The sequence below is a fragment of the Vespa crabro genome, chromosome 12 (genome assembly GCF_910589235.1).
Source record: "Vespa crabro chromosome 12, iyVesCrab1.2, whole genome shotgun sequence".
Lineage (NCBI taxonomy): Eukaryota > Metazoa > Arthropoda > Insecta > Hymenoptera > Vespidae > Vespa > Vespa crabro.
In genome coordinates this window covers 4,920,820-4,948,319 of record NC_060966.1, presented here as the reverse complement: position 1 = coordinate 4,948,319, position 27,500 = coordinate 4,920,820, and the positions used below count along the sequence as shown (strand labels likewise).

Below are 27,500 nucleotides of genomic sequence, written 5' to 3'. Positions count from 1 at the left end.
AATAACCCATAAAATGTAGTGATGTATATATATATGTAAAAGGATTAACTTATATATGTATATATCTTCTTTTTTTCTTTTTTTTTTTTTTTTTTAATAAGTTTTAACATATATCAAACCTACCCCGTTGATAGAGCTATATTTTGCAAATTTGAAAATGTAGGTCCATCTCCGCTATTTGTAGCACCGGACGTATTACCGGTGTCTTCGTTATTTTGATCAGAATTTCCATGCAAGGTTCCAGTAAAATATCCCATTAAATAATTATATATACCAATTACTGGAGCAAAAAAGGACCACACGAAGCGTGAGAGAAAGCTAACATCTTGAGTTGATGTTACCGATGTTGTAATATTATTCTAAAAGAAAAAGTAATATTTTTTTTTTTTTAATTAGATTTCCAATTAAATTGTAATATAATGATTGCTCTTTTTTTTTTGTTTTCTTTCTTTTTTTTTTTTTTTTTAACAATGATATTTACATTTTTCAATGGTAGAATTAAAATCACTGCTCTAGGAACCAGTTCCAATTCCAAGAGGGTTTTATTATCATCTTCATTTGTCAGATCTCTTCTAGGAAATGATGTTGACATAACAAATTGGCGAAATGGTAAATTAATATTTTCGGTCACGTAAGTACGTAAAGTACGTAAAGTATTTGTTGGTGAAAATTCAGCCATATGTGGATTACCAGATGGCAATCTAAATTGAATTCTTGTTATGGTAGTATCGGCAAACGAAGTGGGTCGAACTTTCGATTGTTCTGCAGGTTGTTGTTGTTGTTGTTGTTGCTGTTGTTGTTGCTGTTGCTGTTGTTGTTGTTGCACTTGTTGCTATTGTTGTGACAAATATAATCATTTTTTATTCTTATAATGCTTAAATAAAAAAAAAAAAAAATAAAAAAAAGAAAATATTAACACACGTTTATTATGCACACACCTGCAAAGCTAATTCCTTTTGTTTTCGTTCAAGCTTATCTTGTGCAATTTGTAGCTTCACTTTCTCTCTAGCAGCTTTCTCCTTCATCATTTCTTCATGAGCTTGCTTTACTTCTAAATCTTGTTGCTTTTGTCTCATCTTTAACATATCTTGGCCAATTTTACGTCGTCTTAATTCTCTTTCCTTCTCTTCCCTTTCTTCATCCTTTTGTCGCTGTTTTTTCTGTACCTCTATCAATTGTTTAGCTCTATCTAACTTTTCCTAAAATTATTATTAACTTTAAAAATGTAATACTTTTATACATAATTTTATATAAGTAATAAAAGAGTGAAGAATCAATTAAATACCTGCATTGATAATTCTGTAGCATCATTATTGTCTACTTTATTATCATTGCTAGTAGTTGGTATATCTGTATCTTTTAAATTTGTAGATTCATTTTCTACCAATTTATCATCATTCTCTGTATTTCCAAGAATCTCCGTTGGTACATCAGTTGAAGCTTTAACATCAGATATATTTACAGTAATGGCATCGCTGGTAGAAGCATCCGATGGATTGGTACAAGTTGCAGATTTTTGTTCAGATTCTATTAAATTCTGTGAACTATTTTTAATTTCTTTTCCTGCTTTCGTTAAAACAGATTCAATTTTCGATGTAAGCTCAGTTGCAGTCACATTACCTGCAACTATTTCAAGTGGTATACCATTTTCACCAATAAAGAATAAAGATGGTACTGGAACTAGATGATCTATAATTATATCATTTTAAGGAAAATTTTTGATCTATTATATATAATCAAATGAGAGAAAAAAAAAGAAAAAAATTACAATTACGATGTGTTAAAGGATACAAATCTGTGCAAAAAATCTATAAGTTTCCGAACCACTTTCTAATTTAATAGCAACAAAATTCTCATTTTCCAATTGTGTAGAAACTTCTCTAACATTGATTGCCTGAGCAAATTTAATCGAAGTATCATCTTTTCCTGTAAAAATAATATTAAGAGAAGAAAATCCATTAGGGGAAGAGAAAAAAAAGAAAGAAATAAATAAATAAATAAAAAATAATTGAAGAAATACATTTTATATATACAAATGGATGACTATTTAGTTTCTTTTGCTTTCATAACCTTAAAATAGATAATATTCACCTTCCACGAAGACAACGAAAATTGCTTTCCTTGATTTCGACGTAGTAACAGCGTCTTTAATACTTCCTTCGAACCACTTCATTATGCAGGAAGAAATATGGAATTCTATTTGTAAATATGCTTGGGATTAGTTTAAAGACAATGACGTAATGAAAAAAATTTTACTGTATGATTACTAGAAATTTTCTGCTAAGGTTGACATTTCGAGTTACAAACGAGGTTTGGGTAGGTCTTTCGTACAGAGCTAGATATATTATATATGTGCATATATATATATGTATATATATACATATATATATATATATATATATATATATATATATATATATATATAAGAGAGTACGTGACTATTACTTAATTGGTGAATACATTTCTTATGTTACATTTACCAGAATGTAAAGTAAAATTTTAAGTTGGTATTTGACTTAGTACTTTTGTCATCTATTGAATTTATATGTGTGTATATATATATATATATATATATTATCGTGAGTGTAGAAAAGATTGAAGTATAGATAATTAATGAAAGGAGCTAGGAAAAAAAGAAATGATTATTTGCAAATGAAGCTTAACATAAGCAATTGTAAAGTAACCTTAAGATTGGAACACATTGGAAAAGGATCTGAGAATTTGGACCATTCTTGTGTGGTTATAAAGTAAATAAGGATGGAGTAGCAGTAAGAGGAAAAGAAATATAACGTATGCACGTGTAACATTAAATAGAAATTTTGATCTCACTTTAAACAATTCTTAAGCTTTTACAAAAATGGCACGAATTTTAAACGAAGGTAAATATAATTTAAATATTCGTTCGTTGTAATTAAGAATATGAGTAACATGTAATACTTAATGGAAGTAGATTATATATCGTAGCGGTTACGTTCTATATTATTTTTTGTTGGCTAACCTGTATCATTAGGATGAATCTCTGAGTAGAGAATTCCGTCGTTTCGAACGACGGAACGACGAGATGGAACAAATTGTCGTAATGGCGAGTGCGTCCGTTCCTTGTATTTGATAGGATAAAGTTAGAATGCGTTAGCGTCTATCCGATCGAACTAATTGACAGACTTTTTATTTTTATTAACAACGTTTTATCTGATATTATTAAATTACGTTTATATTGATCAAAGAGATAGATTATATTCGTCAAGTATTCTTAACATAGTGATTGCTACGTCGATGATTCACTCGCAAGATATGGTGGTAAACGGAACGACGACTAGTGTACGATGACGACTTTAATATGAAAGAAATGCATAGTGCATCGTGAAATCTAATCATTGATTAATACATTTCACAACGATTAATTTATTTTCAATAGTATTTGTATTTTCCACGTTGAACTTTGAATGCGTACCAAAAGTACGCTTAAAATTTTCATAATATGAAATTGACACGATGAAGGTAACTGTGTGTTTCGAAAACGTTAGAGTGGTAGTTCCATGTGGAGACGGAACGCTACTTGTTAAAGATTTGATGCACGAAGCTATATTGAGATATAAAAAGGCAACAGGAAAGAATGACAGTGGTATTACCATTAATAGTTTATCTACATTGACCGGTGGTGGACTTCTTGATCCTGATGATAGGTTATGCGATGTTGCTGACGATAGAGAACAAATTGTTGCCCATTTTGCAAGTAACGATGTCATTCATGCCGGCGGAGATGGAGCTAGTTCGGTTGGTACCAATAGTCCAGATTTTTTTCATTCCGATGGTAAAGACCAACCATATATGATCGATACTCATGCATCAATATCCAGCAGTAGTATCAAAAGAGAAGGCGTCAAAAGATTATCTATGCATGCTCTTTCAAATAGAGAACCTAATTTAACAACATATTCGGCTCAATCATTACCTAGAGAATCTCGACGTAGAGAACCATTAGGACAGGATGCCAAAGCTTGTTATGATTTTTCAAATACCAATGTAGAATCTTTAGATCAAGGAGAAATTCGTGAAATTGTGATAAAAAATGAAGCCGGACCATTGGGACTTCACGTAGTTCCATGTTATGATCTTTTAGGTAATGATCAAGGTCTTAGAGTGGAGGGTATTGAACCTAATGGACGTATAGCACGCGATGGTCAAATTGATCTACATGATAAAATTATTAAAATAAATGGCCATAATTTGTTACACATACCATTTTCCAAAGTCCAAGATATCTTTAGAACCTGTATGACTGAAAAATGTTTAAAGATATCGATTGTAAAGCATAAAAAATCACATAACGAAAAGTCCATTCGCAAAAGTCATATTAATATTAATGAGACCACTGAGAAATCTGAAAACGAGGACAATGTCAAAAGGCTTCAATGTAGCAATTATAATATATTGCAAACTGCGAATACTAGAAAGATTGGCCGTATGATAGAAATAGAATTAACTAAAGGAAATAATGGATTGGGCTTTAGCGTTACCACACGTGATAATCCTGCTGGAGGTCATTGTCCAATTTATATAAAAAATATCTTACCAATGGGTGCTGCAGTTGAAGATGGTAGATTAAGGCCCGGCGATAGATTATTAGAAGTCAATAAAAAAGAAATGACTGGTAAAAGCCAAGCAGAAGTTGTCTCTTTGTTGAGAAGTATACCAGCTGGTGGTAAAGTTCGATTGGTTGTATCGCGTCAAGAGGAAGTCTCATCGAATAGCTTAGATTCACATTGTCAAACATCTTCCATTAATCAGCCATTAGAAGTAATAGAAGGTTCAAAATATTGGAACGCATTGGATAGATCTCCGACAAATAAAAATAATGATTTTCAAGAAAAATTAAATGTACACGATTATGAAAAATGTACATTTAAAACAGTCAAACCTTCTGAGGATATTGTATTGTCACCACGTAAAAATCGTATGATATTAACATTAGACATTCCAGTACATGATTCTGAAAAAGCTGGCTTAGGTGTCAGTGTAAAAGGGAAAACAAGTAGTACAGATGACAATACTAATATGGATTTAGGAATTTTTATCAAAAGTGTACTTCATGGTGGTGCAGCCTCAAGGGATGGCCGTTTACGTACTAATGATCAATTGCTTAATGTTAATGGTGTATCACTTTTGGGATTATCAAATTCTGATGCAATGGAAACTTTAAGAAGAGCAATGCTTAATACAAACAGTTCTGTTACTGGTGTCATTACACTTACAATTGCCAGACGTTTATCGTCATACGACGCTAATGACAAAAATATTATTGAGAATATGTCTTCTCATTGTAAAATAGAATCTTCTAATACCATATACATTTCAGATTCCACGAAAGTTAATGATGGTAGAGTCAAAGAGAAAAACAATTTAAATTCACAATCTGAAACATTGGATAATGCTGGATTATTATCTTGTGTAACAGCTTCTCCATGGAATCCTGTTATTGACAGATTAACGGAACAATATAATAAAAATAGTTTAAGGAATGAGAGTTATTGTATTGCCACTAATAAAACTTGGATAGAACCGGTTACCGTGAGCAATGTTAAAAAAATAACTATAGGACCGAGAGAAGATCGTGTTGAGTCAGTATTGTTAGAAGAATCAAATAACGAATGTTCTCAGTCTGTTGAAACGAAGAAAAATCTAGATGATAAAGATAGTCAATATTCTGGCGATCCAACGTATGATAGTCAATTATCCTTAGAAGAATTTAATTCTTCGTCGAATAAATTTTCACGTGATGCTTTGGGTAGGCAAAGTATGTCAGAGAAAAGGCATGCCGCGCTTGATGCAAAAAATACGGATACCTATAAAAGGAATAAAAAGTTACGAGAAGGTAGAGAAAATAAAAATGTAGAACAACAAAATAATCAATCCGCGGAGACGGATGATTGTTTAAGAAAGGAATGTAAAATTGATAATTATGAAAAAAGTGGGATTAAAGTAACAGTACCAGAAAGTACTACATGTGATAATAATACGAAAGTTTATGATAAAAAATCATTAGATCCAACACAATCTGAATATGTTTATACTATTCCTGGATGTAATAATAAATATACATCGCCAAGAAAGCATTGGCTAGTAGATGATGTACATGGAGAGATATCTAGTACTAATCATTTTAAAGATGACCATGAAGGATTTTCGAATAGTCGTGGTGATGTAAAACAAGCATCACTTAATTCAGCTTTGGATGATCGATATAAACGTTCTAGAAAGAAAGGTGGTATTCGTTCAATGTTGAGACTTGGAAAGAATAGAAAGTCACTTAATTTTGGTGACAGTATAGAAGGTCGTCATGAGAGCAGTAATTATTGTAGTGGAACAATTAATTATATCGCATAATACTAAAGACAAAATAGGATTAAATAAATATGAAATTAAGCTAATAAGTAAAAGCGATATATATATATATATAAATACATAATTCTTATTTACACACACACACACACACACATATCAAAAATTACATTTATATATACATACAACACCTATTCTCGTATATGCGTATATATATATATTTATATATATATATATATATATATATATATATATATATATTTTTTTTTTTTAATCTACATGTACGATTTGTCCCAAAGTGCCTTATAAAGTTAATAACAAAATAAATGATTCTGTAAATATAATTTTATACTTGTCTCTTTATGCTCTGTATCGACTATATTCATCTACTTTTAATCAAATATATCAACATAGCCAATAATAATGTCAGTATCTTTATAAACAATGCTTATTGAGCATTAATTATTTTGTTGTTACCAATGCACTCTCATAAGTTTACAAAATCTTAATAAATCTAGCAAATACTTAAATGTATTGCTATATCTAAAAGATTAGGTACAATGGGATCCTTATAATAGCACGGGTGGGTAATATAATATTTATATACACACATATATATATATATATATATATATATATATATATATATATATATTAAAATTTATATAATAATATCATTAAAAGCAATTTAATATTTTGATATATTTTGTTTTTAGTGTTTCAGATATCAATACCAAATCAACTTTTTCTACAGCAAAAGCGTTTCAGAGGCAAAATAAACATACAAAAGCCTAAACCACCGCATTATACTAAAGCACTTTTTCAAGAATTTCTTTCACCGTTTTATGAAAATCCAAAGAAAGATAAAACGTTATTAGATTTATGTACCAAAAATAAAAAGATTACAAAGGATAAATATAATCCTTATCATCAAGTTTTGGCACGAGAAGTTTTAAATTGGTTTGATAATTCAAAGATGATAGCTTTTCTTCATAAAAATTCTATAACTGAAGAAGAAGTATTCGAATTAGCTGTTCCATTGAAAAGAAAGAATATGTATTTGAAGACATATGGATCTATTATATTAGATTTGGCTTTAAAAGATACAACGTATAAAGCTATAAGTTTATTATACCAATCACCCTTTTTTATAATATTCAGTCCAGAAAACAATGTAATTGATCTTTTGAAGATACTTAAAAAGTTCTCTCAAGTTACTTTAATTGGTAAGTATTAAATTATAAATAATGATCATTTTAATATAATTAAGTTTTGATCTATTATAGCTGGGATATTAGAAGGAAAGCTTCTGAGCGTTAATGATTTTAAATATTATGGTGAAATGGATCTTACTACTGCGCAAGTATCATTAGTCCAAGTATTGCAAAGTGCAGGTGGTAATAACTTAAATCAACAAATTACTCATCATCAATCCGCGTTGATTAGTCGATTGCAACAAATCGGTACAAGGGATGTGCCTTTAAATGAGAATTAACTAATTGATGCATTTATGATCAGAGTAATCATACAAAATCTATAATTTATTGTACATCTTAGATTTATAAATAAAGCTTTAAATAAGGATAACGTTGATTGAAAGAGCGTCTTGTAATAATATTAAGAATAAAAAGAATGTAGTCAGTACAAAACGAATTAAAAAAAGAAAGGAAAAAAAAATGTTTCATTGTGGTTTCTCTCAATTTTTTTTTTGTTTTTTTTTTTTTTTTATTTTTTTATTTGTATTTTAAAAATTAATTAAGCATTAAAGGATGAACTTTTGAAGATTTTATTACGGTCGGTAATTTATCGATTGATAATACATTTGTTTGATTTCATTCTCTTGGAAATTTACCGTGATCGGATATAAACGTGAGAAAATAATTAATTAATTAATTAATTAGAGTTAACGTTTGACAAATTTTTATATGCAAGTAATAAAAAAAAAATAATAGTTTATCAATAGTTTCCTCATGATTTCAGCGACAAATATGAACTTAAAAAGCAATACGAGAATACCGTCCCCAATATGCACTTATTATTGCATTGATGCATTGAGCTTATCTGAGTTATACCTTTCTTACGCATAATCAAACATTTAATTAAATAATTAAATAATAGAGACCATTGTTTGTCAAAAATAAAAAAATAAATAGATCGAGTCTTATTGTTGGCATAAATCATTAGAAAATCAGGATTGATGAAAAAAAAAAAAAAAAAGAAAAGACAAACATTATTATATTTTCACACTTTTATTATTTATACGGACAAAAAAAATGATCTTTACTTAGCTAATTATACGAATATGTTTTATTATATATAAAATGTATATTTTTTAATGGATCAAGTCAATGACAATTGCGACAGTTTGGATGACATTTACCGTTCACTTTGCACCTGCAACCACCAGAAATATCACCTCGGCCCTGGAATTAATAAATTATGTTATGTGAAATTTTATAAATGATATATATATATATATATATATATATATAAAATATTAATATATAGGATGGATAAAAAGTTTCTGAAGATTATTTAAAAAAAAAAAAAAATTCATCACTCTTTTTCGAAATTTTTGGAGATTAAATTTCTTTTCCTTTTAAAATCTGTAAAACTACGAGTTGACTTACGGAATGTTTCGACAAAAGAAAAGTAATTAATTTTCCTAAATTTATCTATCAAACTTTTCGACCATCCTGTATAATATATAATTATTTAATTATATATATATATATATCTTTGATAATATTATTACTTTGGGTCCCCAACGTGGTCCTCGTGTTAACCAACATATTTCGGTTTTACATATAGTGCATACAACTGCATCGCAACCATCTATTTTCATTATTATTGTGTTACATGTGGGACAAGGAAGTGCATTTTTATTATTTAACATCAGCTGAATTAAAAGATCAGATTTTGAATCTGATGATTCCGCGGGTAACATGTCTTCCGTACAATTTACTTTATGTATCTTCTATAAAAAAGAAAAGAAAAGAATGGAATGAAATAAAAAGGAACATTATATAAAAAAAATTAAACGAACAACAACAATTATTATTATTACAGGATATACTCGATGTAAATCATTTGTAATAATTACCTTACATAGAAGACAATTGTTTTTTTCACATACAGGACATATAAAACTTTCAACATATGGTTCATAAATACACCAACCAGGACAGTCTGGTGTTTTACAATGATAAGCGGAATTTCCTGCTGCACTTTCGGCTTGTACTATCGATCTTCTTAAATATTTGTTAAAATCTTCCGATTTTACTATCTTAAATTTTTAAGTTTACATCGGTATCACATTAATCAATTTAAGAAAAAAAAAAATTTCTCGCAACATATATTAGTTTAACGATAAATTTACCGCTTTAATCTCGCTTTGTTGTATCGTTCCTTCGCAAGAATAATTTTCGTCTTTGTACGGACACTTCACGTCTGCATCGTCAGAAAATAAAACTGTATTTGCGAGGCATGTTCTGGAAAAAAAAAAAAAAAAAGAAAAAACAAACAAACAAAAAGTAAATAAATAATATTATCCTTGCGATCAACAAAAAAAAAAAGAAAACAAAAGAAGAAGAAGAAAAAAAAAGGAAAGAAAGAGTAAGAAAAAATAAGAAGAAAGAAAAGAACGAAAAAGGAAGAAGAATTTGTAAGAGGAAAAGGAATAATAATTTTCAAATGATTTCACCGCAATGATGTACTTGCAAAATGTGTGTAAACAATTCTTCAAAACTAATCCTTCCTGAGATTTATAAGGAACTAAACATATTGGACATTCGAATGGTTCAAAGTTTGGTACAAAATCATTTGCCATTAATAACATTAATTCGTTGTATCTTTCATTTTGAATGTACTCGTTTTCATACGTATCTTCTGATATTTCATTTTTATTGGCCTGTAAAAAAAAAAGAAATCATTATTAAAATATCTAATATAGATTATAATCATACATGATAGGCCAAAATGTTCTAAGACAATTTTAAAAATCAATTAGTTTTTTCTTTTTGTTTTCAAAACTCTTTAGGCTAATTTTTGTCTTTTTGTTTGTTTTTTTTTTTTCTTTTTCTTTTTTTTCTCTCTCTTCAAATTGTAAAACTGCAATATAATTTGTAAAATTATTTAAGAACTTTTTGTCCATCCCTTCGAATTATATAATCTATAAATAATATATATTTATACTTACTTTCAAATTTATATAATTATTTCTCTTGCATATGGGACATAAAAAATTGTCGACACTGTCACCTTCTATAACGCACCAGCCTTTACAATTAAGTGTTATGCAATAAACCACTGTACTTTTGACATTGTCTTTTAACTCTTTGGCCAATGACATTAAATATTTTTTATAAAGATTCGGATTGACCAACTGAAAATATTACAATTGAATATTAAATATGATTATAAACTTCATTCTTTTTCATGATGGATTTTTTTTTTTTTTCTTTTTTTTTTTAACATATAACTATTTATTAATAGTTGCATTTACCTTTTCGATATTATCTTTAGCTTCATCGATTAATGCATTGCATTTTGTTACTTCGATGTATGGACATCTTAGTTCAACTATCTCATTGTGTATGAATTTTTGCAATAATATGGAGATACAATACCTTCAGAGGAATCATAAATATTAAAATTACACATTGTATATGATAATTTTTATTTAGGGAATTGTTTTTTTTTTGTTCTATCTTTCTTTAATTATATTTACCTGCAAAGAATATGTTGACAAGTTTTGAGACAAATCGTATAACCCTTGCCACGACATGGTAATATTCTATTGCACTGAGGACAATTTAAATAAGAAGTTTCCTTATATTTTTCCTTATCATTCGTCCCATTTAATATATCATTCTTATTCTGTAAATAAATATGATTATATTTATTTAGAAAGAAAAAAAAAAAAAGAGTGCTACCTATTTTTTTTTTTTCATTCTTCTTAAATATAAATCATATCAATCAATAGTAAAGTTTAAAATAATTAATAATTATACCACGTATTGGTTTACATTTTTTAACAATTTCGTCAGATTATTTTTTCCACTTAAAATTTCCTCCTTTTCCTTTAATTCTTCTTCTTCTTCTTCTTCTTTTTCTTCTAATTCTTCTTCTTCTAATTCTTCTTCTTCTTCTTCTTCTTCGTTAGATTCAATTTCTCTTTCTAACATTTTCATCTCGTTTTCATAATTTTCGTCATTTAAATGTTTCCTTTGTTTCACATTATTTATACTCTTATCTTTTTCGTCATTAATCTCTTTTCTCGTTATATCTTTCATTTCTTCCTTCGTTTCATCTTTCATTTCTTCCTTCGTTTCATCTATTTTAAAGATTTCCGAAATTTCTAAATTTTCCTCATCTTCTTCCTCTCCTTTTGCCTTTGAATCGACATTTTTCTCTTCCTTTTCCTTTTCTTCTTCTATTTCTTTTTTATTAACTTGTATATCATTTATTTCATCGTCCATTTCATCCTTTATTTTCTAAATTGATTAAGAAACAATATGACCATTTTTCAAGTAAATATTACATAAATACAATATACGTTTATTAGATAAAAAAAAAAGAAAGAAAAAAAATAAATTTAATAATTTAATAATATCCTTTTTTATCGATCAATACTTATTATCAATATAAACTTACCAAACAATTGCAATAATTTGTATTGTTTTCTAAATCTTTAAACAATGATTGATATTTTCTGTAAGAAAATTAGACGATAATTAAACGATCTTATGATACAAGAATAAGAATAATTAACGTATTAATTATATCAATTATCTTATATGATTTATATATAAATCTATATAAAACTATAATTAACGGAGACGTGAACTACGTAAGCGAATCACGTTTCTTTCGTGTTTACTTCGTCTGAGGTCTTTTTTTTTTCTTCTCTTTTTTGTTTCTCCTTTATGTTTCCACTTACGATCGTCATCTAATGGACAGAGTATGTGTGTGTGTGTGTATATATATATATATGTATATGTGTGAACTGTTTATATGAAACTTTTAATCCGCAACAGTGAAAACAACTGAAGAGTATCATTATCGTGTTCAATTATAAATACACTCTAGATCAAATATCAATTTACGTGTTTGTTTACGTTCTGTCATTGTTACTATGTTGAAAATCAAATAGACCTTGATATCTTTTCACGATTCGATCGTCTAAGATGTTGACGTCACAGGCAATTTTCACATATAAAATACAATGATTATCGCGTAAAGTTTACGAAAGCTTTTAATTCACGTTCGTGATTTGTGCGATATAAACGAAAATGAAAACATATGAGATACTCGCGACGTTTTTCTTTTTCCTTTCTTTTCTCTTTTTTTTTTTTCTTCCCTCCTCCCCCCTCCCCCATTATAATCTAATCGAATAAATGTACATACAAAGGATCGTTTCACTCTTTTTTTGTTTGTTTTTTGTTTCTTTTTTTCTTTCTTCCGTTTAATTCCTCAAACGTAATGGCGTCAGTTTTTGCAAAAGAAAAAAAAAGAACTTTTAAATCTGATTAATTTAATCCAAATATTTGAACATTGTTTAAACAAGATATTAATCAATTCGTTTATCAGAACAAAAAAATATGCGTATTTCTCATCGGACATTGCGAGTAATCTATTTTTACTCGAATGCAAGAGGGATTTTAAGTATTTCTTTTATTTTTTTTTCTCTTATTCGAAGAATAAAAAAATTTAGAAAAGAAAAGAAAAAGAATTCAAATAAATAAATTAATAAACATATATATATATATATATGTATATGTATAAATATATTTAAATATTCATATGTATTAAATATTAAAGAACTTGCATTTTATCATACCTGCATTTGCTGCAGAGTTCTCTATTTAATAGATTTTGTTTGATCGTGTTCATCTTATGTTCGTATATTAATTAATCCTCTTCTACTTTTTTAACTTGTTTCTTTTATCCAAGGAGACATTTATACTTAAACACTCAATCTCTTCTTGTCTGATTATGAATTTACGGTGTCACATAAATCAATCCGATCGTTTAGTTATCAGATAAACAAAACAATATCGATTTCTCACTATATATGATAATCGACGAGACATCTTGTGAAAACGATTTCAATTAAAGATAATTGTGTTTGAAAATTGTTGGATACGAAAAATAAAAAGAAAAAAAAAAAGAACAGATGCAGAGGTACATATATATATATATATATATATATATATATATATATATATATATATATATATATATCTTTGATAATTGAATATCATTTTTATTTACAAAATGCATGCCTGTATTTCTATGAAAATAATTTACTATTATTGAACGTATTATTCTTGTTTTCACAAAAATCCAAAAAACAGAAACTTTATTAAATTAATAATCGATTTTCACATGATGTTGTATAATATAAACGTGATAAATAAATTATCTTACTTGTTAACTTAATTAATGACGAATAATTGACCGACTTTATAAAACTGAATTTCTTTCTTGATTAAGTGACGGTAAACTTATCACATTGGTAACTTATCGAGGATAAAAGATTTGCTCCTGTCTTTCTATTGGTCAAAAGTATTAAGACGTTTGTAATATTTTGATTGGTTAAAAATTTAATAACGAATCGATTGTTTGTTACGAGAACGTATATATTTATTTGCTTACTTAGTTACTCGCTGACATGAGATTCGAAGAATTAAAAAGATTGCATTTTTATAAATAATAATGTTATGCGAGTTTATGATTAACTTGAAGTTCGAAGAATTATGGTATAATGATAACGACGCGATAAGATTAGCGACCTCTTGGCAAATTCTTATGTTTAATACTTTCTTCCTTTTAGATTAGGAAAAATGTAAGTATAAGAAAGAAAAAAAAAAAAAAATAAACAATATTGCAGGACTTGCGATCGATCTATCCAATTCTTTTTTATTCTTTTGTTTTTTTTCTTGTTTTTTTTTTCTTTTTTTTTTATGACGATTTCTTTCTTCTTCAATTTCTTTTTTCACCAGAGAAAAAAATTTACTCTATTTTTATCATATCGTTGTTGTACGTACTTTATGAAATTGATAATAATTTTTCTTATAAAAGAAATAAGAAAAAAAAAATATATATATATATATATATTCTATCATACTTATCGATCGTTAATATTTGTCAAATTTTTATAGCAAATTTGTTTCTTCTTCTTTCCTCCTATCTTTTTCTACGAATAATAATCAAGATAATTGAACAAATTATAAATTTTATATCCGCTTTTTTTTCACCCTCTGTCGATCAGGATGAATAGAATATACCCACAGTGTCCTCTGCTTGTCGTAAAAGGCGATTAATAGGGGTTGAGTGTTGAAGGGTTGACAAGCCAACCTCGTAAAAAGTCACTTGTTATGGAAACTTCAGAAATAATAAAAACGTATACTGATGCACTGATGCAAAATCTTAAAGGAGTTTAAGGCTGCATCACGAGCTGCAAATATCAATGGATACATAGATGAATGAATAAATAGATAAGGTAATTGTTGTATAGATTTTTAAATGAACGATATTAATTTTTCCATCAAACGAATAAAAAATATTCTATTATATCAAATTATAATCGTATTACAATTTATCGATTCTTCACGCTCACGTTTTTTTTCTTTTTTTTCTTTTTTTTTTTTGCCAAACAAAAAATATATATATATATATATATATATATATATATATATATATATTATATATATGTAGAGAGAAAGAGAGAGAGAGACAGAGAAATTAAAAAATATGTATGTATATATACATATATATATATATATATTTTTTTTTAATCGATTATATATTTTATTAAAAAATATCTTATCATAAAATATAAAATATATTTTGATAGAAACAATATTTCTTTCTTTTTTTTTTTTTTTTTTTTTTTTTTTTTTTTTTTTATAAAACAAATAATAAATACATTATACGCTATATCATAACAATAATTGTTTCAATAGAATAAAAATTTGAATAATAGTTTTACTAGAGAGATAGACGGATAGAATTTAGAAGGATGAACCTTTTTTCGTTCGTTTGAAATGAAAAAAGGGATTCCTTCCTCTCTCTCTCTCTTTCTCTCTCTTTCTCTCTCTCTTTTGGATGCTATGTCGATTCGAATGTTTTCGCGAGAAGTAAAAATGCGGAAATTCGATTACACGATATATATGTCCTGTTCGTTCTGTTGTCGGCACACTCTTTCATTTCCCAATCTCGTCCATTTCAATTGTAGAGGTAAAATACGTAAAGCATAACGCGTTCAATGTTAGGATTTTGAATTCGATGACAACGAACGTGTATATGTCTATCTGGTTTATATATATATATTGTACATATATATATATATATATATATATATATATATATATATACGTATGTATGTATGTATATAATTCGATATCTATCTATGTCCTATACATACATATATACGTAAAGTTTCGTTTTGTATGTGTGTACGTAGAATTACGTTCTATCGCTTTTCATATTTTATATATTTACAAATATTTTTCAAGTATCTTGAATACTTTTGTATTAAAAAAAAAAAAAAAAAAAAAAAAAAAAAAAAGAAAAGAAAAAGAAACAACATAAGAATTATAGTTACTTTAACACGTTTATCATGTTTAAGATAAAAATATTATTTCAATTATAATTCCTTATAATACATATAATATTGTTTATTCTTAACAAGAAATAATGCATATTATTGAGGATTAAATTCAAATTCGTTTGCATTTTGTATGGTGGTATCTTCATTTGTTACAAATTTTCTTAATTATAACTTCAAAAGGATGAGGTTAATTTGATTAAGAAAGACATTCTCTCTCTCTCTCTCTCTCTCTCTCTCTCTTTCTCTCTCTCATTCTTTCTCTTTCTCACGGAAATCGTACAATGACAAATTATTTTGAATCTCTAACGTCGTTAGAACCACCAGTACCAGTGGTATATACGCTTTGAATAGATAGGCGCATTGTGTTAGTCCGTTGGCAAGGCAATTGCAGACTCTTCCGATGGTTCTTAGTGACAGTAATTGCAACGAGGATGACACTTGACTCCATTTTCACCACACCTACAGCCTCCGGATGTGTCACCCTTTCCCTTAGGTTTTGCGAAAGAGAAAAACGATCGATAAAGGAAACATATAGTTACATACATACATACATACATATATATATGTATATATATATATATATATATATATATATATATGCGTGTTTATGTTTAAGTATAATAAAATTCTCGTTGATAAATTTCAATTAAATATTTTACTTACTCCTGGTCCCCAACGTGGTCCTCTGGTAACCCAACATATTTCTGTTTTACACATTGAACATCTTAACCAATCGCAACCCCATTTTTTCATTAGAACGACCGCACAAGTAGGACAGGCCAATGCTTCACCTCTGTCGACCATATCTTCAAGCATTGCTGCTGTCCTTCGTGATTCCTGATCAGTTTCTTTCGACAATCTTAATTCTTGTTGATATTGTTTACAATTTTTACCGGTATGTGCGGCCTGTATCCAAAAAAAAAAAACCCCCAAAAAAAAAGAAAAAGAATAAGAAAAATTTCTCTTCATTTCGATTTGTTTTTAATTTGAGATTAAAGGAGAAAAGAAAAGATTATTACCCATGAAGAAATTATACGAAAAAAAAAAATGAAAACTCACCTGACACGTAAGACAATTATTTACACCACATACGGGACATAAAAAATTGTTCACGTCGTCGTCGTAATAACACCAACCAGGACAGTCTGGTGTTTTGCAATGAAAGGCATTGTTTCCAGCGTTGTTCTCCGCTTGTATTATCGACTTGGCGAGGTGCTGCTGATATACTTCCGCTTCGACGAGCTAAACGTTGTCATTGTCTTTAGTTTCACCTGCTAATCTCTAACAAATGTTTTACCCTTAACCTAAAAGGCTATAGGTAATAGTCAGGTTCATTTAACTCACCGCCTTTATCTCGCGTTCTTGAAGCGTAGATTCACACGTATATTCGGTATCCCTATATGGACACTTTACCTCCGCTTCTTCGCAATATTTTATTGTATTAGCTATGCAAAGTCTGTTTAGAAATATAATGATAAAATTATTTATTAGAAAATTATTATTAATTGTTGTATTATATTATATTAAATTCCTATAATGTAGAATATATATTAAATCGCTATATCATAATATATAATTACAATTTAATTTATAATATTATCTGACTGTAATATATTATTGTATTATTACAATATAGTTATATTTTTATTATTATTATTATTATTATTATTATTGTATGATTTTGTAAATTATTTTTTTGTCTATAATAGAATATACATACTTGCAAAACATATGTAAACAATCTCTGAGAATAACACCCTCCCGTGGGCCATATGTTATGAAACATATTGGACATTCGATAGCTTCGGAATTTGGTATAACATCGCAATTCTCCAACGAGATGAGTTCTTCGTATCGTTCCATTTTCACTTCCTCAGGCGTCTGTTCTTCATCTGGCTCAATCTGTCGCTCGATTCGAGAAAAACATAGAATGGCATATAAAAAAAATATTAAAGAGACTCGTCAATGGAAATCTATACGAGGATTGAACAAAGCTTATCGAGAATGTTAACTATCTACAATCAAGATACGAATATCAATTTGATCCTTTTTTCTTTTTTTGTTCTTTTTTTGTTTCTTTATTTCTTTTTTTTTTTTTTTTCCTTTTCTTTTTATCAAGCATTGTCAACATTATCAACATTATATTTTTCCGATATATCACGATATATTTATCTCATGTGTATATGTATCTTAGAAAAACAAGAAAAAAATGTATAGATGAGAGAGAGAGAGAGAGAGAGAAAAGGAATTGAAAAAAATTGACAATGAAACGATACGCGTGTCAGATAGAACGTACAATAAAATTTTGCTATAAACCATGAAATATTTGGAAATAAATTATTGAGATTAGTATTAGAAATTTTGTGGGGAGAAAATTTTTTGTTTCTTTTTTCTTTCGTTTCTTTTTTTTGTTCTTTGTTCTATTTCTTTCGAATTCTGTTTCGTCCAAAATCTCGTCCTGTATAGCAAGTAATCAATTTTACCTGTTTCTCATAGCTAGTGACATTAGTCGTTTTAACTTCCTCCATCTCCGTTATTACTTTTTCTTCCGGTTGACGTATTTCCTTCTCAACCTTCGTAAGTTCCTCAACGGAGTTTGATTTCTCTGCTTGCATTACGGAATCCTTTTGTAATTCTAAATAAGATAGAACGTTGTTTCTTATAGTTAATATATTTAATTGTTTAGAAAATTGATTGCGATATTTTCTTTATGTTTTTTTTTTTCATTGTTATTCGTTTTCTTTTTCTTTTCTTTTCTTTTGCTTTTCTTTTTCTTTTTGTCCTTTTTCTTTCTGATACTTCTCCTTTATCAAACGACTTACCCGGTGCAACGAGATATAAGAAAATGGGTGAGCCATCGATCGCCTGTAATTCTTCGAGAGTTGTCTCATCGCGATCGGCCAAATTTTTTCCAATAATCCAACGTTGAACGTTCGTTGGTATTTCAAATTCCGTATAAACTTTCGTCTTCAATTCGGCGACAGTCATTCTCGTTGTTAACTACGATAAGGGGGTTCGCTTACCGAACTATGTATAATGTCCTTTAATGAATAGGAAATAGGTATTGAATGTTACGATCGCTTACCTGAAGTGGTATTGGACCTTGGTGAGCTAGTTTGTCTTCGATGTACATATTAACCTTTATAGAACGATCCTTTAGACGTGCCGTACGTTGTCGTATCACAGAACAATGAATCTTTAATCGTGCGAGTTCCTTCGCTAATCCTGCCGCTTGCTGATGATGACCGGAAGCGATAGCTGCCTCTAATTTTCTTAACAAACGATTTATAGCCAAGGTGTTCATGTTACCGGTGGAGGGTACGTCTTCTAAAAAAAAAAAGAGGAAAAAAAGAAAAAGAGAAAAAGTAAAATATTTTCTATAACTTTTCCTTTCTTTTTTTTTTTTTTTTTTTTGTTTTTTTCTTTTCTTTCCTTTTCTTTTCTTTTTTTTTTTTTCTTCTTCTTACGAAGAGATCAAGGAAAAATCGTGAAATGTAATTGTTTTTGATTATTCTTAATTATTAATGACCTTCTTTAGGTTCGTCGTCATATTGTAGATATTTTCGTTCGTTCGTGGGTGAAATTGTCGATAATCCTCGGCCACTCACAGAGTCTCCCTTGATACGTGAAAGATCCCCATCACGTTGCTGTTGCTGTTGCTGTTGGTGCTGCTGTTGCTGCTGGTGCTGTTGCTTAGTCGAGGGATGAACAAGAGCGTTAGCGTAGAGCGATCGTTCGATTACATTCGCGTAAGTGTTTTCCTTCTGTTGTCCCTTGGTGGTCTTGATAGCTTCGATCACAGCAAAATCACGAGGACGAATCAATTGAAATGTGTTTTTAGCTAGGGCCAAACCCGATACTCCTTTGCCGGATGTTTTATAAACGACATCCTCTTGTTTCCATCCCGTAGACGTTGATGGTTGATTCAATCGACGTAAATTTCCGCTGGTTTGCGAGGACGAGGAAACTTTTTGCTTTTCAATCTCATAATCGATCTGAGAGGTTGGAATTAATGGTGTCGCTTCCTTCTTCAATACCGATTTTGCGACATAAGAGATCTTACTTGTACTTGGTAAAACATCTTTGACCATAAAATTAGTCAATCCTTCCTCGATAAAACGTTTCTTTGGTTTTGGACGTTTTGGCAAAGAATGTTTCATTTCTTTCAACATTTCCTTCAAATCAGTTGTAGTTTGATCCTCGATAGTGTTCAATAACGACGCCGATATCTTGCTATTTGTTGATTTCAATTTGACCATTTCCGTTTCGATCTTACGATTAGTTTCATCTACGTTCGGTATAGATTTCATTGATCGCATAAGAGCCTTCTTTGCTTTCCCATCTTTCTCAGCTTCTACGAGGATATCGAGGACTTTAGTCACTTTACTCGATATTCCTTCTCCTCCTCCTCTCCCTCCTCCTCCTCCTTCTTCTTCTTCTTCTTGTTCTCTTTCTTGTTCTTTTTCTTGTTCGTCTTTTTTCTTTTCTAACTTCTTTTCCTTCCCTTCGTCCTCTTCCTCTTCTATAGATAATATCATCCTATCCTTGGTTGCTTCGAGATTAGAAATTGATTCTAACTGATGATCGACATGTTTCAATTCTTTCGTAGTAGTACGTAACTGTCTATCAATTTTATCGAATATATTCGTAAATTCCTTTTGCACATTCGTTTCTACGTTACGATCATTTTGTTTTCTCGATTCTTTCGATAAGACATTTTCTATACTATCAATTTGATTAGAATCACGCGGACGGGATAATAAGTATCCACTTACGGAAATAACGTTATCCATTTTTCTTTCCCTTTCCTTTATTTCCTTTTCCTTTATTTCATTGGCACATTCCTGTTTAGATTTCATTTTTTCTTCCATTAAGGGCACCACCGTTTCTACCACCGTACGAGAAGTTAAAGGTTCGTTCATTCGATTTGCAACGAGCTGGCTTTGTAGGAATGATATCCTACTGGAAGTTTCTTTTATCAGGCGATCGTTGTTATCCTTTCTTGGAGTAAACTTATTCTCAGATACTACTTTTCTTTCTGCATCTTTGTTCTCGACTTTGGTCGTTGTTTTCTGTTGTTGTTGTTGTTGTTGCTGTTGTTGCGGCAAAAAATATTTAGATATATCCTTTTCGACTCGTGTATTAGCTTGACCAACGCGTGAAAATTTCGTATTCTCTTTCCATTCCGTTTGTTCGAATTTAGACTTTCTGATAACGTCTTGTTCAAATTTCGTACCCTGCTGATCCCTCCTTGCAAAGAAATTAGTGTTAACCGTGACTTTTGTAATGTTACTTATAGCATTGAATTTTGATATCAATGCTCGTGTACCACGTTGTTTGGGTGAGGAATTTTCCATTGCCGAGGTTACCATGTCCTGAACTAGTTCTTCATTGACATCGCTTGTCCTTTCATAAGCCTCGGTAAATCTCGAGGATTTCAAGAGCATAGAGGCACGTGCTCGTGCCTGTTCTTCCTGTACGATAGCAGCAGCCTCTTTGTCGAGTTCGCTTATGTTAGTTAGGATGGATAATCCAGATTTTCTTTTGACGTCACGTTTCCTTTCCTCCATCTGTCGTTCACCACGATGAAAGAAACTCAATCTAGAAAGGGAAGCATCCATGGAATAAGCCGAGGTAGAGGTAGTAGTCGTAGTAAGACTCGATGATACTCCCTGTGCACCGACACATTCTTCCTTGGTGTCCATCGTCCCAATGGCCGAGGATGTACGAAGTACATCGCCCTTTCGAGACGACGTGGAATCCCGAGAATGTTCGAAGACGCTCCGTTTGTACCAAGGTCGCGGCATGGCGGTGCCAAGTGTACCCGTGTCAACGACGTTCCGAAAGTTCGTCAAATCCTGGGATATCGTATCGTTTCGTGTCGTATTAGAACCGGGAACACTTATAAAACCGACACCACAATTATTAGAAATAAATCGATCCTTTCGTAATTTTGGACTTTGTTTTTCTAAATCTTTCTTCTTCGAGTGTAAAACACCGCCTTGCAATATCAAAGTATCGTTGCTTATTACTTGTTGTCCCTCTTCTTCTTTATTTTCCGAGTCCATTCCACCATCGGTTATAGCTGACTTCTCTTTAACTTCTAAAGACAAAGAACTCTCGGATGTTTCAATATTTTCAGGTGGTCTCGGCGCTCGCCTCTTTCGTCTGTTGCTATTTTTTGATTGTCCCACCCGTACATCGACCCCAATGATCTTCGATACTTCTGGAGGATTCGGAGCTCTTCTTTTACCTTTAACGTGTACTTTACGTCTGACGATAACCTCGCCGTTTAAATTCTTATCCTGAATTCTTCTCAAGGTACCGGAAAGTGGTCTTTTCTCTGGTAATGGAAAATTACCGCAGGATGAGTAACTCGTTTTAGTTGGTTGAAGGGAATATCTCGTGGTGATGTCCCTTCTACGAGAATGAACGTTAGATGGTAACGTAGAGGCGACATCCGCGACGTTGTTCTCTTTGTTAGCAATCAATTTCGAGGCTCCAGCCGCGAAGGGACCTACTTCGGCAGCCTGCTTCAAAATGCCTAATGACAATTCTTTACCAGTGATGAGACCACCGCTGTGAAAGGCAAAGCTTCGTACCGTTGTAGTACTATAAAACGTTTCTACACTTTCCGCACTCGAGGAAACGCTGCGTTGTCGTCCTTTATCGTCTTCCTCTTCTTTTTCCTCCGTCTCTTTTCTTACTTTTTCTTCTTCTTCTTCTTCTTCCTCCTCTTCCTCCTCCTCCTCCTGTTCCTCCTCCTCCTCCTCTCTTCCCGTTTCTTCTTTTTCTCCACCAACCGTAATTTTATCGAGTATCTTTCTTCTTTTCTCAAACGTGGCAGCCCTACTGCCGGCTCGTTTAAACCACTTGAATAGAGAAAATCTAGCGCTACTGGCACGGCGTAAACTCGTCAATTCCTCCTCAAGTCCAACAGCTTCTTCGATAACTGTAATTTTGACTCCACCTTCATGGACAACGTTTGATACGCCATTGAGGGATGATGCGTTTATCTTATTCCCGTTGCTGCTGCTGTTGTTGCTACTGCTGCTGCTGCTGCTGCTGCTGCTGCTGCTGCTTCCGTTGCTGCTGCCGCTGCTGTTGCTGCTGCTACCGCACCCGCCGCCACCACCAATACCAACACCAACGCCGCTGCCGCTGTTGCAAGCGTTTCTCTCTACCATTCTTACACTCGTATCCCTCTTGGAACACGATGTTTCCCCTCCCCCCACCCCTCACTCTTTCTCACTCTCTCTTTTTCTTTCTTACTCTCTCTCTCTCTCTCTCTCTCTCTCTCTCGCTTTCTTTTTCTTTCTTTTTCGTTTCTTTCACTCTCTCCTCTCCATAGTTCTTTATTTAGATTCACACCAACGTGATTTTAACTTCCTTCCAGTAGTTGGCTTATAGGTGGGCAAGCTCCGAGAATCATTCCAAGTTCAGTGTCTTCGACTAACCAAAAGCTCTCTCTTCTCAAAGTCTCGTTACGTCTTTGTCCAACAACTCAACTTTTGCTTTATCCTCCCCTTCTTCTTCTTTCTTCTCCTTCTCCTCCACCTCCTCCTCCTCCTCCTCCTCCTCCTCTTCTTCTTCTTCTTCTTCTTCTTCTTCTTCCTCTTCCTCCTCTCTTTTTCTCTTTCTCCTCCACACTGCTTCTCCTCTCAGCTTCCGTTTTCTTATACTCTATACTGCAACTCCAATTCCCTAGATCTATTTTCGACCAGTCTAGGCGCATCGTACATTCACCAGACCGATCGGGTGGCGCGGGTTGTTACTGCGGCTGCTGTGGCGGCGGTGGCGGTAGCGACGGCGGCGACGACGGCGACGGCGGTAGCGGTGGAGATGCTTTTTATGTCCTTTCTTTTAAAATCGAACTTTGATATTGATCGACCAATCGAATGACCAACCAACCGACCAACCAACCGATTGATCGATCGATTGCTAATTGATACTTCGCAAACGTAGAAAAATTAAAACCCCCTTTTACTATCAACGATCACCGATGAATTTTACAAGAAAACCAGAGACGAGAGAGAGAGAGAGAGAGAGAGAGAGATAGATAGATAGATAGATAGAGATACCTACAGAACTCGCGACAAAGATGATGCTCTCTTCTAAACTATTAATAGACGTCGTTTCTCCTGCCACGAGTTATTTCAAGTCCTCTCTACTTCCCCCTCTTTCTTTCTCTCTCTCTCTCTCTCTTTCTCTCTTTCTCTCTCTCTCTTTCTCTTCCTCTCTTTCTCTTTTTTCTCCCCCACTCTCTGTACGCCACCGTCAGAAATCAAAACAGAGAATTCGCGAGCTTTCAACGGATGACACGATCGTTTCGTGAAAAAATATTGTCCCAGTGGCTCGGTGACCACTCGGTATCGCTATTTCCACACGCTCACCGCTAGGAACGTTTCACTATATCTATCCGTGGAAATTCATTAAATCCTGATCGATCCGTTTAAAAAACGAAAGAGGAAAAAAAAAAGAGAAAAAGAAAGAGAAAAAGGAGAAAAGAAAAAGAGAAAGGAAAAAGGTAGGAAGAGAAGGAAGGGAAAAGGGATCGAGCAGGAGAAGAAAGAGAATGAAGAAGAAGAAAAAATAATAATAAAAAAAAAAAAAAAAAGAAAAAAAGAAAAAGAAAAAGAAAAAGAAAACTGAAAGAAAGGGAAAGTAAGTTAATATTCGTTATCCTCTCTAAATCTTGGCGCCCCTCTTCCTCTTTCCTCCCCCTCCGTCCACCTCCAATAATAGACATATTCCGTACCATAGTTGGAACATTATGGATTTCTCGTGGCATTCCTCCGAATTCCGTAATTCTAACTGAAGACGATCGCCAAACGATTCGATTATTCCGTACGGAATTAAGCATGTGTTTGTCCTATGCCATCGTAGCATAAGCGTCCCATTCAATCGGAGGATATTTGCTTAAGAAAGCGTACCGTGTAAGCTGCGGTAATGTACTCTAATTGTATTAAAGGGGCGTTTCTATTGCAACGTACCAACGTCGTTGCCGATTAGATCGTTCAAATTCGGAGAGGAATAGAAAGGAGATAGATAGATGATGAAATAGACAGACAAATAGATAGACATACAAACAGACAGACAGACAGATAGATAGATAGATAGATAGAAAGAGAGAGAGAGAGAGAGAGAGAGAGAGAGAGATAGAGAAAGTGAGAGAGAGAGAGAAATAGAGAAGCTGATTTACATTGGTTGCTGCCATTTGTACCATTGCACGGTGCTGCTCGCCCACGGTATTATTTTGGGATTTGACTAATCCCCTGAGAGGGCCATGAACCAGTGTAAAGTGATGACCAGTAGCTCATCATCTCTCGAGATTAGATACGAGACTACCTAAAACCTTATTCTTTTCATTGGAGAAATGAATCACGACAATCCCATATGTATATATGTATATATGTATGTATGTACATACGTACGTATGGGAGTTCGGATATATCGTATGTATATATTGTATGTAATATAAATGTATGTATGTATGTATGTATGTATGTATGTATGTATGTATGTATGTATCTCTATTATTTCATTTCGTTCAGATTGAAACGAGGCTTCACTCAATTGAGAATTTTTCCTTTCATATTTGTCTTCCCTTTTTTATCTTTTTTTTTTTCTTTTCTTTTCTTTTTTTTTTTTGTTTTTTTTCATATCTCTATTCGATTGATCCAGTTTATTTTGCCACTTGAACGATATATCCGTTGTCCTTCGAAAATAATCTTTTACGCGCGATGAATTATTGATAAATTGTACAAAACAAAAAAAAAAGAATCTTTCAATTGAGTTCTAACTTTAAGCAGATTGATCGAATATGTTTCGTAGGAATTCTTTTCTATTTCTTTTCTCTTTCTTTTTCTTTTTATTATATACGTATACACGTATAAACGTTAGTTATATCGCAGGTATTCTATCGTTTATTAATAATCGAATTTCGAAAGAAACGTTTGCACTTGAAACGTTAACGCGAGATATGTATATCGAAAATATTTATAAGGCATTCGGTTTCTTTTTTTCTTTTTTTTTTCTTTCTTTCTTTTTTTTTCCTCTCTTTTTTTTTCTTTCTTTCTTTGTTATATGTATGCGTGCACGTACTCTCTCGTTTATCATACGTACTCTCTCATTTATTAATATATATATATATATATATATATATATATATATATATATATATATATGAATTTCGAAAGAAATGTGCAGCTTAAAATATGAACACGAAATAGAACGAAAATATTTCTTTGGGATATTTTTCTTTCTCTCTCTCTCTCTCTCTCTCTCTCTCTCTCTCTCTTTTTTACCTTTCTTTTTCTTTTCTTTTTCTTTTCTTTTTTTTATCTTCATATAATTATCGATCACACGTATTCTCTTGATTCTGTTAATAAAATCACATGTATCATCGAGATTTGATAGAGTATTCTTAAAATGGGGGATGATTAGGTTTATTCTACGACGTTTACTCACTGAGAACAATCTTCCTATTCGTTCTTCTACAACGATGAATTTATTTTACAGCGATCTCGATAACCCTAGGGCAATCAATCAGCGTCCCTCTCTCTCTCTCTCTCTCTCTCTCTCTCTCTCTCCCTCTTTCTCTCCTTTTATCGTATAAAACAGATAGACGTAGCTTGCGAGGTGTCGTAAAGTTCGACAGTAATTAACCCGACGTTTCTCGGGTATCGATAGTAGACATGCCAGTAAAACGAAAATGATCCTCCTCAGCAACGGATTCTCATTGCTGAACAGAACTAATTTCCGTCTCTTTCTCTTTTCTTTTCCCTCTTCTTTTCTCATTCTCCTTCACGTTTTTATTATTGTCTTTTATTATTCTCGAACGAAAGATAAAATCACGATAATCGATTAATAAAAAAAAAAAAAAAAAAAAGAAAGAAACTACTTCCTAGTATCTACAACTCATTTGCATTTCTATTAAAGTAAATTAAAAATTTGTCACGAGTTAACTCATTGTAACAATTAATTTATCCTAATAAAGATATTAATTAATATAAAACGTGGAATATTTTTATTCGATTATATTTTTTTACAAACAAATTCTATTTATATCAATTGATAAGAATCAAATTTTCTTTCGGTATTAACAATAGATATTATATCAGGTTAATATATAATGATATTCTTAACATACCTATACTTTGTAATCAGATATATATGTATATATATATATACACATATAGATATATGTATATATGTATATATATATATATATATATATATATATATATATACATACTTCTACTGTAAGTCAAGAGACTTCAAACTACTTACGTATGCTTGTCCCTTTCCTACTATACTTATGTATAAGGTTTCGTAATACACGCGCGTACGTATGCTTAGTAAACTCGCGAGAATTACGAACTAGCTCAAGTACTTGCATGAAATTAACGTGTATAAACTAACGAAAGCAAGTACTTACTCGTAGAAGAGACATAGCTTACACGTGCTAATTTAAGACTGTTCAACATCTTACGTTGGAAGGAGCTCTGTGACTTTAACAATAGATATGAACAAAATATTGATT

The 27,500-nt window shown here is 31.3% G+C and overlaps 5 protein-coding genes and 1 long non-coding RNA gene across 7 annotated transcripts in view; 2 read left to right on the top strand and 4 right to left on the bottom strand.

The window, feature by feature from the left end:
• The window catches only part of LOC124428336 (UBX domain-containing protein 4-like), a 2,539-nt gene extending 193 nt beyond the window's left edge, over nt 1-2,346 (bottom strand). The window contains exons 1-7 of the mRNA XM_046972273.1: nt 2,268-2,346; nt 2,092-2,196; nt 1,792-1,926; nt 1,286-1,689; nt 939-1,199; nt 482-832; nt 124-359 (exon numbers count right to left, since the gene is read on the bottom strand). Coding sequence (XP_046828229.1) covers nt 124-359; nt 482-832; nt 939-1,199; nt 1,286-1,689; nt 1,792-1,926; nt 2,092-2,173 — 1,469 coding nt within the window. The 5' untranslated portion in view covers nt 2,174-2,196; nt 2,268-2,346. The remainder of the gene's footprint in view (nt 1-123; nt 360-481; nt 833-938; nt 1,200-1,285; nt 1,690-1,791; nt 1,927-2,091; nt 2,197-2,267) is intronic.
• A 663-nt stretch (nt 2,347-3,009) lies between these two features.
• On the top strand, nt 3,010-7,282 carry LOC124428335 (partitioning defective 3 homolog). Its single transcript, XM_046972272.1, has 2 exons — nt 3,010-6,922; nt 7,056-7,282. The coding sequence occupies exon 1, from the start codon at nt 3,493-3,495 to the stop codon at nt 6,382-6,384; it is 2,892 nt and encodes a 963-aa protein (XP_046828228.1). The 5' UTR covers nt 3,010-3,492; the 3' UTR covers nt 6,385-6,922; nt 7,056-7,282.
• Nucleotides 7,283-7,315: 33 nt separating this feature from the next.
• Nucleotides 7,316-7,834, top strand: LOC124428380 (39S ribosomal protein L10, mitochondrial). Its single transcript, XM_046972324.1, has 2 exons — nt 7,316-7,565; nt 7,626-7,834. Exons 1-2 carry the CDS (start codon nt 7,316-7,318, stop codon nt 7,832-7,834), a joined length of 459 nt encoding a protein of 152 aa, XP_046828280.1.
• A 723-nt stretch (nt 7,835-8,557) lies between these two features.
• LOC124428337 (ranBP-type and C3HC4-type zinc finger-containing protein 1-like) lies at nt 8,558-11,692 on the bottom strand. The gene is made up of 9 exons (XM_046972274.1): nt 11,352-11,692; nt 11,069-11,217; nt 10,844-10,967; nt 10,538-10,723; nt 10,056-10,249; nt 9,719-9,830; nt 9,443-9,625; nt 9,095-9,316; nt 8,558-8,762 (listed from the first exon to the last, which is right to left on the bottom strand). The coding sequence occupies exons 1-9, from the start codon at nt 11,655-11,657 to the stop codon at nt 8,685-8,687; spliced, it is 1,554 nt and encodes a 517-aa protein (XP_046828230.1). The 5' UTR covers nt 11,658-11,692; the 3' UTR covers nt 8,558-8,684.
• Nucleotides 11,693-11,807: 115 nt separating this feature from the next.
• On the bottom strand, nt 11,808-14,127 carry LOC124428334. Its single transcript, XR_006943142.1, has 4 exons — nt 13,771-14,127; nt 13,181-13,329; nt 11,995-12,052; nt 11,808-11,834 (listed from the first exon to the last, which is right to left on the bottom strand). It is a non-coding gene; the product is annotated as an uncharacterized LOC124428334 (long non-coding RNA).
• Nucleotides 14,128-15,942: 1,815 nt separating this feature from the next.
• On the bottom strand, nt 15,943-24,504 carry LOC124428409 (probable GPI-anchored adhesin-like protein PGA55). 2 transcript variants are annotated; one of them, XM_046972378.1, is made up of 9 exons: nt 19,485-24,500; nt 19,041-19,282; nt 18,778-18,955; nt 18,439-18,590; nt 17,676-17,857; nt 17,300-17,411; nt 17,015-17,197; nt 16,619-16,861; nt 15,943-16,443 (listed from the first exon to the last, which is right to left on the bottom strand). In XM_046972378.1, the coding sequence occupies exons 1-9, from the start codon at nt 23,140-23,142 to the stop codon at nt 16,363-16,365; spliced, it is 5,031 nt and encodes a 1,676-aa protein (XP_046828334.1). In that variant the 5' UTR covers nt 23,143-24,500; the 3' UTR covers nt 15,943-16,362. The 2 variants fall into 2 exon arrangements, with proteins under 2 accessions (XP_046828334.1, XP_046828335.1); XM_046972379.1 differs by lacking the exons at nt 15,943-16,443; nt 16,619-16,861 and having other exon boundaries at nt 17,019-17,226; nt 19,485-24,504.
• Nucleotides 24,505-27,500: the final 2,996 nt, after the last annotated feature.